This window comes from Asparagus officinalis, chromosome 3 (assembly GCF_001876935.1).
Source record: "Asparagus officinalis chromosome 3, Aspof.V1, whole genome shotgun sequence".
NCBI classification, from domain to species: Eukaryota; Viridiplantae; Streptophyta; class Magnoliopsida; order Asparagales; family Asparagaceae; genus Asparagus; species Asparagus officinalis.
The window spans coordinates 18,737,372-18,751,975 of NC_033796.1; the positions used below are offsets into that span (position 1 = coordinate 18,737,372).

At 38.9% G+C, this 14,604-nt stretch overlaps 1 protein-coding gene and 1 long non-coding RNA gene across 2 annotated transcripts in view; both read right to left on the reverse strand.

The window, feature by feature from the left end:
• The window catches only part of LOC109834712, a 27,007-nt gene extending 23,712 nt beyond the window's left edge, over positions 1 to 3,295 (reverse strand). Inside the window, exons 1-5 of the mRNA XM_020402736.1 lie at positions 2,970 to 3,295; positions 1,840 to 2,469; positions 1,448 to 1,728; positions 1,009 to 1,369; positions 718 to 934 (exon numbers count right to left, since the gene is read on the reverse strand). Of these exons, the coding sequence (XP_020258325.1) occupies positions 718 to 934; positions 1,009 to 1,369; positions 1,448 to 1,728; positions 1,840 to 2,469; positions 2,970 to 3,295 (1,815 nt within the window). The remainder of the gene's footprint in view (positions 1 to 717; positions 935 to 1,008; positions 1,370 to 1,447; positions 1,729 to 1,839; positions 2,470 to 2,969) is intronic.
• Positions 13,607 to 14,308, reverse strand: LOC109832118. Its single transcript, XR_002244643.1, has 2 exons — positions 14,161 to 14,308; positions 13,607 to 14,078 (listed from the first exon to the last, which is right to left on the reverse strand). It is a non-coding gene; the product is annotated as an uncharacterized LOC109832118 (long non-coding RNA).

A 14,604-nucleotide genomic window follows, 5' to 3' on the forward strand; every position in this document is an offset into this window, starting at 1 on the left:
TCTATTGTCTGTTTTGTTAGTTCTATTGACTATTTTGTTAGTTCTATTAGGTACAATGTCTGTTTTGTTAGTTCTATTGTGTTAGTTCTAATGCTCAGTGTGTTAGTTCTGTTAGTTCTATTGTTAGTTCTATTAACGCTCTTGTTAGTTCTATTGTCTGTTTTGTTAATTCTAATAGGTACCATGTTAGATCTATTTTTAGAAGTGTGCTAGCAAATCGGACAATACAGATCTATTTTCATTACATGTTTTATTTCAAAACACACTTAGTCATCGCTAGTTTCATTTCAATCACACTTAGTCAGCGATGGTTTCATTACAGGTTTTACGATTATGCCCTTCCAGATGACACCGAGAACATTTAACTGGCCGGGTGTAAACAGTTCTGTTGTTGATTCGCCTGGTCTTATTTCTCCCTTTCCTTTTTGTTGTAATTGGAGGTAGGATCTGTATCTCATCCCTTGGCACGCTGCGTTTCTCGTAGTCAGGTATAGGGTAGATGATAGGCTCGTAGCTCCTTTTAAAGGCGTCAACCGTCATAAACCAGTCACAGAATTGGTAGACATCCCTTTTCATAAACATAATGCTTGCGCATGCATGTTTGCAAGGGACACGGGTTACATCCCACCCACGGCAAGTGCATGTTTTATTGTCTAGATCCACTTGACAAGATCTATGGGATTGTACTTCAAATAAGCCTGTGTGGGACTGACGAACCTCCAACGGGCGTCCATTGTCCATGTTCTCCTTGAGGGCAATTTCAGCTTTGGGGCAAAGAACTTGATTCCAACTTTCAGCCATGACTCGTCGCTCATTCATGCGCACCATGATCTGTTTACGAATATGCTCTATCAGTTGGAGTATCCGTAGAAGCCTTGCCTCATGAATCCATTTGTTGAATGACTCTGCAACATTTGATGTAACGTGACCATATCTAAACATAGACAGTGTTAGTTCTATCTACTTCTATTAGTTATATGTAAGGTAATCAAATGAAATATTACTTGCCTAACTCCAGGAAAAAACGCATTGGCCCAGTTTTCTGGAGCATAGTTCATCACAATATTGTATGCACGCTCGTCAATTAGTCTGATGTCGTCCATATAATCATTCCATTCTGCTCTAGTATATTTGTAACAGGCAGATTGCAGTAGATTACCCAAGATCTGAGAATCCTTTGACTTGAATCCCAAATCCTTCAACTTTGTTCTGAAGTTCTCGACCAGATGCAGCACACAGCGAGAGTGTATAGAATCGGGAAAAAATTCTCTAACTGCTTCTCTGATCCCTTTATCCGCATCTGAAATTATCACTAGCTTATGTGGAGGGTTGTATGGATCTGCCCTTTCATAGAGAATGGACCACAGACCTACAAAGAGTATTGGTTAACAGCCCTTAAAGTTAACTACGAAGGAGATAGAATTAACATTATAATGTTGGAACTAACCTTGTAGGAACCACTTCCAGTTAACATTATTTTCTTGATCGCAGATACAATAGGCCAATGGAAATATCCCCTGATTGCCATCATATGCCACGGCGCTTAATAGTATACCTTTGAATCGATCTTTCAGAAAGGTTCCATCCAAAAATATAAGTGGTCTGCAACCTTGTAAAAAACCATTTATGCAGGCCGCATAGCAGATGAATATCCTTGTAAACCTACCCTCGTCTTGTTCAACATGAATGTAGCTTCCCGGATTTGTCTTCTTAACCTCGTCTACATACCTAGATAATTGAAGATTAAGCGTTAGTTTCAACATTATAAAGTTATGAGACTTATAGCGTCATATAAATGAAAACAACAGCAACTTGTGTATATATGATCTTCTGATTTACCATCTCAATTGATCGTAGGACTCATAAGCATCACCATATAATCGCTCTTGAGCTCTTTCTTTACCCCACCAAATCTTACTATATTCAACCCTAATCCCATATGAACTTAGAAACTCCTTCTGAACGTCAATAGGTCGTATATCCGGACGTACCTTCAACGTGGGTTGTAATTGGGTAGCAATGAAATGACGAGAGGCTCTAGATTGACCTGCATTATTGGCATGTTGTCCACAGTTGTGAATGTCCACGAACCTTTTTATTTCAAGTCTATTATCATTTTTCGGCGGAGAGGCAAATAACATCCATGGGCAATTTTTGGCTACCTTAAACCGGCAAAAAACTCGAATACGCTTTGGTTCATTCTTCACAAACTCATATTCGAATTTTTTGGCCATGGAGTAGTATAGCAAGGCCAATCTTAACTCCTTCGCACTTTCAAAACGTTGCCCCTCCCCAGTTAACGCAGTGTGCCACCAAGCAGGAATCCTCTCAGATCTGCTAATCATGTCATCAATCATCATAACATTATCTCTTGAAGGAATGTCATTGGGATTCTTATCTGCAACAGTTGTGGACGACAACTCCGGCGGGCCACAGTCTATACTTTTCGAGTTTAGACTTCTGGAAGCGCTACAAATATTAACAACAGGAAAATAGTTAATCATAAACTACACAAATAAAAGTGTTGATAGGGGTCTAACATGCTTTAGAGTAGCTCTACCCCATATGGAACTGGTGATAGAACTAACATACAATCGTGTAGAAGTAACAAAATAGCTACTAGAACTAACAGAAACCCCTATATGTATTAATAGAACTAACATGCATGCAATCGTGTAGAACTAACAAAATAGCGATTATAACTAACAAAATAGCCATTAGAACTAACAAAATAGCGATTAGAACTAACAAAATAGCCATTAGAACTAACAAAATAGCGATTAGAACTAACAAAATAGCCATTAGAACTAACAAAAACCCGTTCAGCAACAACACGTTGATTAGAACTAACAGGTCAACGATTACAACTAACATATTGTTGAAATGCATCTGAAATCCAGTTTAACATTCAACATAGACAAAAAGAAGACGATTAGCACTAGCGTTCGTTTACTTCGCAGTTAACCTACATGTCTTGTGGGACTTGCTCTTTGCAAGGTTGGACTCGCTCATTGCAGTGTATATTCTGCAAATCATCAGCTTTCATGTGAACCTCTTTCAGTCCAAGATTGTGGCAATGCTCCACCATAGACATCATGTCCCCCTCGTTCTCAATAGGAAATTTCAAGCTTCCAGCTGTTTCATCTTCGTATGACAGAATTAATGACTCATATAGAATACCTAACCTCTCTGCCACATCAAATTTGAGATCCAGGATGGTGGTTGAGGAGTTAATCTTCAAAAATACCGCTTTGTACCCCGAAGAGACAATGCAAATGATGTCCTTCTCAGCCATTTTGAAGAGAAAGAGAAGGTAAGATTAATGGCGCGAGTAAAGGAGAGAATTTTGGTCTGAGGAGAAGTAATGGATAACTAAATAGTTATTGCTCATGATGGGAAAAAAGGGGGGAAATTTCCCTCCATTTCTTCCATCTTATCGCATTAAAGAGGAGTGTCTACTGTTAAGGGACGGCGCCTCGTCTGGGGAAGAAGGAGAAGGGCAGTATCGCCTTTTTTGAAAAAATACAACCTGCTTTTGTACAACGCTGACGTGGAGGGGGCTTAAAACATTAGTCTTCACTTTTTGGGGCTAATACACATGGGCCGAAATACGAGGGGGCTTGTCACATGAAGTTCCCACTTTTGGGGCCTGGACACAATTTTCCCAAGAAAGAAAGGAACCAAATGTTACTAGGAGAATGTTTAGGTGCTATGCATTATAATCCACAAATAATTGTCACCGAAAATAGATTATAATCTAGAGTATTTGATAAATTTGATAGATTATAATATATTTTCAATATTAGCAAATGCGAATCATAAAGTAGTGTTATTGTTAAGTGGGGCCACGAAATTTGTAAATTTATGAGGGATATAATTATCTTTTACTTGGTAAAACCTCATAAATACTAAAAAGTAATTAAGCAGAAGTACTCTAATTTATTTTTAGTGGATTATAATCTAAACTAATTTATCTTTAATACTCATATGAAAATTATAATCCGCTCTTATGAGTTATTATTAAATTTGACCATTTTCCCAAACATATTATGGAAAAGCATACATATTCTAGAAAAGCTTGTGTGGGTGTGAAAATATTCCATCTTCACATTCACAGCTTCCTAGGGTTGTTTGTTTGGACCAAAATTTTAGGAAGCCATCATTTTTGGAACAAAAAGTAGGTTTTGCGTCATTATAGGCTTTTAAAAGTTGGATTTGTTTCAATTTTTTTTAAGAAAAATGTTTCTTAAAAAGAGAGAAAACAAAGATTTTTTGGGACAACACAAATTTTGACTTGGAAATGGACTAGAAAGTTACATATTTGCTAGCTCAACTTTTCCTCTCTTTATATGATTGTTCTATTTCTTATTCTTTAAAAATAAAACAAACATGAGCTTTGGATATGCTTTCCTATTATTTGTTTTATCATTTCAAATCAAACATAAGTTTTGGATTCCTTAGGTACCCTAAAAATTTTAAAAGTTTAATTTTTGTGAGTAAATCTATTTCTATAATTTTATGCAATGAACCAAAGAACCCCTTAGCAGAGAAAGTATAAAATGATCACGAAACGTTAATTAAACATCGAGGACAACTCTGGGTCCTCGTATGCATCGTTAATTGAATCAGTTGAAATCAATACGAGGGCGTGAATTTGTTAACCATAGTATTGAGCACTCTGTATTTATCGTCTCGTTTGTCTCGTGGACTAGCAATTAACCGAATATTATCGCGATAAAGTGATGGGTACGTACGCTCTGTGCTGTCAAGCTCACACGCGTCGCTCTTATCCTCTAGTGATAAAATGAGTCACCACCACGGAACCAATGGCTTTGTAACCAAATATCCTTGTGTCTCCGCAAAGCTTCGGCTTCATGTGAGCCCTGGGACCCACAAAGACATACTTTTATGACTGATGTAATATGCACCTGAAAATGGAACTTCGTGGAGAACCAACTACAATGGGACCCACTAAGGTGGGTAAATTCACAAAGTCGAAATGGGTTTCGATTACGTAAAAATAATGTTAGGAGCACACCCCTTAACACACCACCAACCACACACCCTCTCCCCGTGCTACAGTAAACCGGGTCTCATATGAGATTTTAAAATTTTTAAAATCTCATGTGAGGTCCGGTTTATTGTAACGATGGGAGAGGGGGGTGTGGTTGGTGGTGTGGTAGGAGGTGTGCCCCTAACACCACTCATTACGTAAACATTGATCCCTCGATTACGACATTAAAGCATCTAGGGTTAGGTGGGTAAATTCACAAAGTCGAAATGGGTTTCGATTACGACATTAAAGCATCTTGGGGCATTTGTTTTAAAATTGATTACCTGAGGGCTAGTTTTACAAATATAGAGATTTAGACAATAGTTTTGCAAATATTCATAAGCAAAGGTACATAATTTAAGGGTATATATGCGAATAACCCAAGCATCTGGTACCCTTTAAATTCTCGACCAAAAAACCTATATTATTACTATACTCAAAAAAAAAAATCATTTCCTCAGGGGTAAAATCAATAAAATTGTTACGTATAAATATCTAAACATATAACCGTTGGTAAGGAAAGATCAAACATAATATATTTAGGAGCAATTTTTTCTGTCATGACTGAAAATTTCTCAATATTTCAGTCATCAACATATAACAAGTGACAGTGCAAAGTAAAGAAACCTCGTGAAAGTCTCCACAAAATCAGATGATTTAAAATTGACGATAAAGAGGATTATACTTTAGAGCTATAATATTTTAGACAAAACGAAATTGATCAGAATTCTATACTTCGATGTTAGGTTTAATCATACATCACAAAATTTGATTATGTGTCAAAATTGATTAGTGCAGTGACGCAGACGTAAAAACGGGGAGGTTGATCAGATATCGTTCTGATGTCAACGAGCCCTGACAATAACATGTAATTCACGAGCTTGAATCCACAAGCCAGAAGTTTCTCAAACTTGAGAAAGAAAACAATGGAGAAAAATTCTCTTGATTGAATAATTAAAAAAGTTAATTATTGATTTACAAAAGGAATTATCATATATAGCCAACTAATTAAACCTATCCTAACTCTAATAAAAAAGAAACCATGTTTCTAAAAGAAAATAACCAAAAACGAATTTTTTCCTAATTTGATGTCCGAGTCGACACAAGGCGAGTCGATTAGTACCGCCTTTCGTGTTGACTGGGCATGTATTCCCAACTGTTGTTCTAGTCGAAATGAAGCGTGTCGACTAGTACCGTTTTTCGTATTGACTGACATGTGTCGTCTTGTTCTACCTGCTTCGCCTCGTCTTGTCTGCTGAGATCTCATCTCGTCCGCTGAAATGTCATTTCATCTGCTCTGATATCGTCTCGTCCGCTAAGATGACTTGGTTTGTATTGAGTTGAGATGTCGGATATTGTTGAGACGTCGGATATTGGATGAGTTGAGATGTCGTGTCGTCTAATTACTTGTCTAATTACTTGATCTCCTGTATCAGTCTCTCCTTCTTCGAAAGAACTCATTTCTGAGTTCGCATCACTTGCATATAACTCGATTGAAGGATAATAGTCAGAAATATCCGCCACGTTGAAGTCCTCGACATAGCAATTTATTTTGGAAGATCCACTACATATGCATTATCATTGATCTTCTTGAGAATCTTGAACGGTCCATATCGTTTTGGCTTAAGCTTGTTGTATGTTCCAGCTGGCATCCGTTCCTTCCGTCGGTACACCATCACCATGTCTCATTCATTGAACACTTTGAGTTGCCTCTTTTTGTCCGCTTGCACCTTGAACTTTGCATTAGCCTTCTCAAACTTTGTACGCATTTCCTCTTGAACATTGAAAGCGTTCTCCGCCATTGATCTTGCTGCCTCACTGAACTTGCTACTTGTCGGCAGCTTCAACAAGTCTTGGAGATGTCGAGGTGTCTTCCTGTAAACAATAGAAAAAGGAGACATACTTGTAGAATAATGAATAGTTATGTTGTAGGCGAATTCAGCTTGTGGTATAGCTTGATCCCACATTTTTGGCTTTTCTCCATATATGCATCAAATCAAGTTCCCCAAAGTTCGATTGACTACTTCCGTTTGTCCATCCGTCTGAGGGTGGGCTGTACTCGAATACTTTAATGAAGTGTCAAATTGTCACCATAAAGTAGCCCAAAAAGTCACCAAAAATATAGTATCCCTATCCGAAACAATCAAACTAGGAGCACCATGTAGCCGAACCACTTCTTGAAAGAATAGTCGTACAACATGTAGTGCATTCAAAGTCTTGCGGTATGGAATGGAGTGAGCCATCTTAGAAAAATGATCCACTACTACAAAAACTGAATCCACGCCTCTTTGTGTTTGGGAAAGTCCCAACACAAAGTCCATACTCAAATCCTCCCATATATCCTTGGGCACAGGTAAAGGGCACAGGTAAAGGAGTATACATACCTATATTCTTACTTGCCCCTTTGTAACTTGGCACACTTGACAGCTCCTCATAAGTGTTGTCACATCCTTCCTCAAACTTGGCTAATAATATCTCTCCTCAAGACTCAAAATAGTCTTATCTCGTCCAAAATATCTGCCAAGACCATCACCATGAAAGTCTCGAATTACTTTATCTCTCAATGATGTCATTGGAATACAAAGTCGATTCCCTTTACATAGAAAGTCATCCATGATAACATAGTCTTCTGTGGGATGTCTTGTCAAACACTTGGCCCAAATCTTCTGAAAGTCTTCATCATCAATATAAAACTCCTTCAAATTATCAAAAGCAACAACTTCACCTCGCAACACGCTCAACAAGGATACCCGCCGACTCAAAGCATCGGGTACCCTATTGTCGACTCCTGATTTATGTCACAAAGTAAAATTAAACTTCTCAAAGTACGAAGCCCAACGTCCATGCATTTTGTTGATATGTTTCAGATTCTTAAAGTGTTGAAGAGACTGATGATCGGAGTAAATCACGAAGTCATTTGCAATGAGGTAACTCTCCTAAGTCTTCAAAGAACGAAAAACAACATACAACTGCTTATAAGTACTCCACTTCTGTCGAGCTTCATTCAACTTCTCACTCAAAAAAGCAATGTGGAGCTTCTCTTGAGAGAGGACTTCCCCAATACCCACACCACATGCGTCACACTCAAGCTCAAAGAGTTTGTCGAAATCCGAAAACACCAATATCGGTGCAGTGGTAATTTTCTCCTTGATAAGAGCAAAAGCTATATTTGCTTCATCAGTCCACTTGAAAATGCCCTTCTTCTTCAAGCAATCCGTCATGGGAGCAACTATAGAACTGAAATTATGAATGAAACGTCGATAAAAAGACGTTAATCCATGAAAGCTTCTTACTGCAGTAGTACTTTTTGGAGTCGGCCAGTCTTTGATTGCCTTAACTTTATCTTCATCAATCTGAATTCCTTGCGAGCTCACCACGAATCCCAAGAACACAAGTTGAGTCGCCAAGGACATAGACTTCTTAAGGTTGACGTAAAGCTCATTCTCCTTTAGCACTTGGAAGACCTCTCGAAGATGCATCATATGTTCCTGCTCATTTTGACTATAGATGAGAATGTCATCAAAATAGACCACTACAAACCTTCCCAAGAAAGGCTTCCGAATTTGGTTCATTAAACGCATAAAGGTGCTTGGAGCGTTCGACAACCCTAAAGGCATCACTAACCATTCGTGGAGTCCTTCACTACTCTTGAATGCGATCTTCCACTCGTCGCCTGGTCTGATTCGGATCTGATGATATACACTCCTCAAGTCGACCTTCAAAAAGGCTCTCGTGCCCCCCAACTGATCTACCATATCGTCTAACCGAGGGATTGGAAACCTGTGGCGAATTATAATCTTATTAATGACCCTACTATACACACACATCTGCTAACTACCATCCTTTTTTAGTGTCAACAGTGCTGGAACTGCATATTGACTCATACTCTCTCGGATGTGGCCTTTCTTAATAAGGTCCTTAATGGTGTCCTGTAAAACCTTCTTTTCCTGCGGGTTCATACAATAATGTGGAAGGTTAGAAAGTACTGACCCCTGGATAAAATCAATATGATGCTGAATATCCCTCATGGGAGGAAGACCATTTGGTAGCTCTTCAGGAATCAACACTTCGAACTCCTTAAGCAGCGACTTCATCTTCCATAGGACCTCAATGAGTGTCTTTACTTCCTCCTTTACAACTAAGGCAAACCTCTACTTTAACTCCTTTGACTCGGCCAGAAACTCATCCTTGTTGCACAAAGATATACATTTGGACTTTTGATCCTTTGGGTTTTTTGGAGAGGGTGGAATAGGTGGTAGGATGATCTTCTTATTCATCCATACAAAAGAGTACTCGTTCTTCTTGCCGCCAGGCTTAGCATCAACATCATACTATCACGGTCACCCTAACAAGACATGGCACGCATCCATATCCATAATATCACAAGTAAAAGAGTCATTATAAGTCTTTCACAGTAATAATGGCACGTGACACAACTCAGTCACCTTTACGGAGGGACCTTTTTTGATCCATCCTATGTATAAGGCACAGACTTTGTCTTTGTCAATAGTTTCAAGTGATCCACCAAGGCCTTTGACACAATATTCTCACAGCTTCCATTGTCAATGATGAGGGTGCACACATTGTTGTTGATTGAACACCTAGAAAAGAAAATTTGATGCCGTTGTGATGAGTCTGGTGTCTTCTGAGCACATAGAAGTCGTTGAACAACACATGACACATTGTCACCCTTAACCTCGACAACCTCTTCCGCGTACTCTTCTTCAGATGTTGTGTGCCCATCCTCAGCTTCTTCATAATCCGCAAGATTGACTTTCCACCGTTGTGGGTACTCGTTGGACTTATTTTCTGGTTGGAGACATCGGAAACACTTCCCTACGGTCGGCTTGGCATACTAATTTGATTGAGTCATCTGGGGCAGTGGTTGATTTGTCGACCGCTCGGTTGATCATGGAGGATTAGACCGATTAGTCATACTTGGACCTGCCGACTCATCTCTTTCCTTCTCGGCCGAACTTCCCTGATCGGTTCGCCTGAAATGTGATGTCTTGGAGGCCAAACTTTCCGCCTTTAGAGTCATATTATGGGCTTCGTCTACAGAGTTCACATTATGGATGACCACCTTCTCTTGAATCGAATACTTCAAACCACCAATATATTTGGCTACGAGTTGTTCCTCGCTCACAGACAAATCGTAACAAGAAGTAAGACGGAAGAACTCTTCGGTATATGTGCTTATTGATCGGACTCCTTGAGGGCATTGCTCGAACTGGTTGTAGAGGATTTGTTGATAGTCGAGTGGTAGAAATCTTGCCCTTAGTAGCTGCTTCATGCGACACCAAACCTGCACCGGTTGCTTGCCTTGTCGTCTCCTAGTGTTTTGAGTTTGATCCCACCATATCGCGGCTCCTCCTTTGAGACGATATGCTACAAACTTCACCTGGTTTGCTTCAGACACATTAGCCATCTTAAAGAACTTCTCTACTTCGTAGAGCCAATCCAAGAAAGACTCTATGTTGGTGCCGATAGTCTTGGTCCTGATGATATCGGCCTTGTTGGTGGTTGTTGTGACGAGGGTTGTAGCCTCTACTCCGACCTCTACCATAAGGTCGATCTCCTTCCTCTTCACTTGAAACATTATCATACCATGGCCTTTCAAATTGGTGACCATAGTCCGCTCCGTCGTCATTGTAATTATCATGGGGAAGGGTTTGATTGGGGAGTCGTTGAAGGAGTGGAGGGGGTTGATATTGAGGAGGTTGATGTGGAGGGGGTTGATATGGAGGGGGTTGGTTTGGACGTGGTTGATTTGGAGGGGAATGAACTGGAGGGGGTTGATGATTATACAGGGGTGGATGTCGGGGTTGCCTAACTCCGGGTCCGCCTAGGTGAAGACCGTCGGCGAAGTTATTCCCATTGTTGAGGTGAAGAGTAAGTCCTTCAATGGCTTGTTGACGGTTCTGAAGAGACGCCTTCAACGTGCCAAATCTTCCATCCATAGAATCCATCCTCGCGGAAAGATCTTGTAGAGAAAGCTCATTCTCCCCGTCACCTGCCATTGTCGAGAATATTAAAGTCGAAGCTCTGATACCACATGACACAGGCGTAGAAACGGAGAGGCTGATCGGATATCGTTCCGATGCCGACGAGCCCTGACAATAACATGTAATTCACGAGCTTGAATTCACAAGCCAGAGGTTTCTCAAACTTGAAAAAGAAAACAATAGAGAAAAATTCTCTTGATTGAATAATTGAAAAAGTTAATTATTGATTTACAAAAGGAACTATTATATATAGCCAACTAAACCTATCCTAACTCTAATAAAAAAGAAACTCTGTTTCTAAAAAATAATAATAATAACGAATTCTTTCCTAATCTGATGACCGAGTCGACACAAGACGAGTCGACTAGTACCGCATTTCGTGTCGACTGGGCATGTATTCCCAACTGCTGTTCCAGTCGACATGAAGTGTGTCGACTAAACCGCCTTTCGTGTCGACTAACATGTGTCGTCTCGTTCTGCCTGCTTAATTCGCCTCGTCTCGTCTGCTGAGATCTTGTCTCGTCCACTGATATGTCATTTCATCTGCTCTGATGTCGTCTCGTCCGCTAAGATGAGTTGGTTTGTATTGAGTTGAGATGTCGGACGAGTTGAGATGTTGGATATTATTGAGACGTCGGATATTGGACGAGTTAAGATATCGTCTTGTCCAATTACTTGTCCAATTACTTGGTCTCCTGTATCATGCAGATTTAGATATATTTAATGATTGCTATCAGATTGGGCGGAAGTATTGAGGGCGCTCTGAAGAGTAGGCTTACCAATATTAAAATACGTGACTTGGTCCGCCTCTAGATCCTAAGTTCGGGGAGAATCTTATATAATACTTAAGATAAAGATGAATCATTTTATCTTTTGTCCCCTTCCTCTATACTTTACTACCACTGTCAACTATACATAATACATAAGATATGTTTCTCTGATGAGGACATGACAATACTTTAGTACAGAGAAATCACTAGGACAGGGACATAAGATTATTTACCTTTGTTCACAAAATATTATCTCATACACATAATTAACTGGCATATAAAAAAGTAATACATTATTTCACATACATGATTCTTTTTCATTTTTTACATACATGGATTACTCCTTTTCTTAAAGAACCTTCACATTGCTTAGAATGCATACTATTGAATTTTCGACATCTTATTTGAGCAATGGTATGTCGAACCAGGCAACTAAACAAGCTATCTCCATGTACCTCGTCTTACCCCAGTAAGAAAGGGGTTAAATTGCCTAAAGACGCTTTTTATTATTGTTGATTGCGGACAAACCCCCTGCTGGCCTTTATTGCAGATGGACACCATGAGAGAATTTTTTTTACTCTTTTATTCTCATGAGGTCATTTTGTTAAAAAAACCTTTTTCTTTGATGATAAAAATGATAAATTACACTAAGCCCCAATAACTTTCAATGTTTTGTACCCCCGCTAACTTCAAAATCACAATTAACCCCCACTTATTATTAGAATTGCAGAGAATTCCCTAATAAGTTTTTAGGTTTTACAGATAAACCCAAGGACAACGCCAATCCACATTTGCATTGACGACACATTTAGATCCTAAATGTGGATTGATGTTGTCATGGGGGTTATCTGCAAGCTGCAGAACTTATGTATGTGCAATTCCAATAATTATTTAGAGTTTAGGTGTGATTATAGAAGCTATTGAGGGTTTACTGCAAAGTGTTGAAAGTTCTTGAGGGTTTAGTGTAATTTACCCTGATAAAATTGTCAAAAAGGTTTTCAGACAAGAGTATCATGTTAGGATTATGTCTTTGATTATTTGTATAACTTCATGAGAATTAGATAGGGTTAGAGATCTATATATCATGATTAGGAGATTGTGTTTCATCATGATTAGCAGTTTGAATCCTATTCTAATTAGAAAGTTAGGCTAGAGATAGGGTTTTGGTTTCACTATATATATTCTTCTATTGTTAGAGGAAAAACCAAGCAGAGGAGAGAGAGCCAATATTCTTGTAATCTAGGATTAGCAGAGGGCGTAGCCTGATTCAAGAATTTTATGCAAGAGGCGAGGATTTCGTGGTCTTTATCCGTGCAAAAGATTAGATCATTGGGGGAGGGTTTCACAGTCTTTGTCCGTTCAAAAAATTGTAAGGAGTGGACTTTGGAGAGAATATGAGAGTTGATTATGTATGTGAGGTTGAGAGATTGAGAGACGATAGTTGAGTGGTTCCTTTTATAGTTCTCCCTGATACATAGTGGATTTCTCGTATTGTTGCCCGTGGACGTAGGTCGAAGTTGGTCAACCAAACCACGTAAATTTTGATGTTCTTTCTTCTTGATTGCGGTTATTTTCCATCTTATTAATTGTTGGTTAGCTACTGAGTTGCGGAGATCGTAGTAAGCGGGAACATATCATTGCAGCAATAGAACTGTAGGGAGTTCATCCGCGGTTCGTTCAGAGTTCTACCTGCAGTTAACCCTTTAAGAAACCGAAAAAGAAATCCTCGCAACAATATTTTAGAACAAGCTAGCTGCTTGTATTAGTAAGTATTGATCTAAATCAAGGGTTCAACTAGAAAAGTTTCCATTCTCGTTATCCTTAAACATGCATATCTACATTTATGTTACATGGAACTTGGCTTTGTGATAAAGATAGTCACATATGTATCTTTACATAGTCTTTCAGGGATAGAGAGAGTCACATATGTATCTTTACATTGTCTTGCAAGGAAAATCTCTCATCTTTTGTTCACTTGAACTGCAACTTGAGACTTTCTTATTTCTCTACTTATATTGCATCATGGTACCCCTTAATTAGGTCCCCATGAACCCAAGAACACCACCATTCTTAATGACTCCTCCACAGAATTTCCCTTCACATCTTTAGACTTAATCTCACTCTCCGATCTATTAAGAGATCTTTGAAGGGCCCTAACCTGACTTGATGAAGAGCTGGGCTTGCCTTGATCTTTGAGCTGATGTGCAGAGATAACAGCTACAGATGCATTTTCTCCAGGCCTCATATTATCTTCCAAAGAAAAGTTTAGGAAATATAAGAAGAAATTGTTAATCTATGAATCTTATGAAGAGAACAAGATAGAGGTAGCTACCTATATATAGATTACAGAACTAGAGAGAGACAGCAAGGTTCCTTCGAACTGGGATTTGTTGCACTTTATCCGTCTGTTGGCAATTATGTGGCCCTAGATTTCACTTCATGAGCACTTTTTCTACACTTGGGAATTCATTCTACATTATCTTGGCCTTACCTTTCATTGGCTTGTTTGTTACAATTATTCATATGCTTTGGTGGCTTGGAGTCACCATCACTTGCTAATTCTTATAGTTAAATTTGTACATCTGTATTGATAAAGTGTGTTGATCCTGTGTCCTTTTAGTCATTAATATCTAAGATATTTGTTTCACTTTTTTTAATGGTTAAGGTATTTGTTTCGCTTAATACAGCTGTGTAAAATTATGTGATGATATTGACATTATCACCTTATAGGCTCACTTAAGTTTAGCTGAAGCTTAATCATTGAGCAGCGTTGACC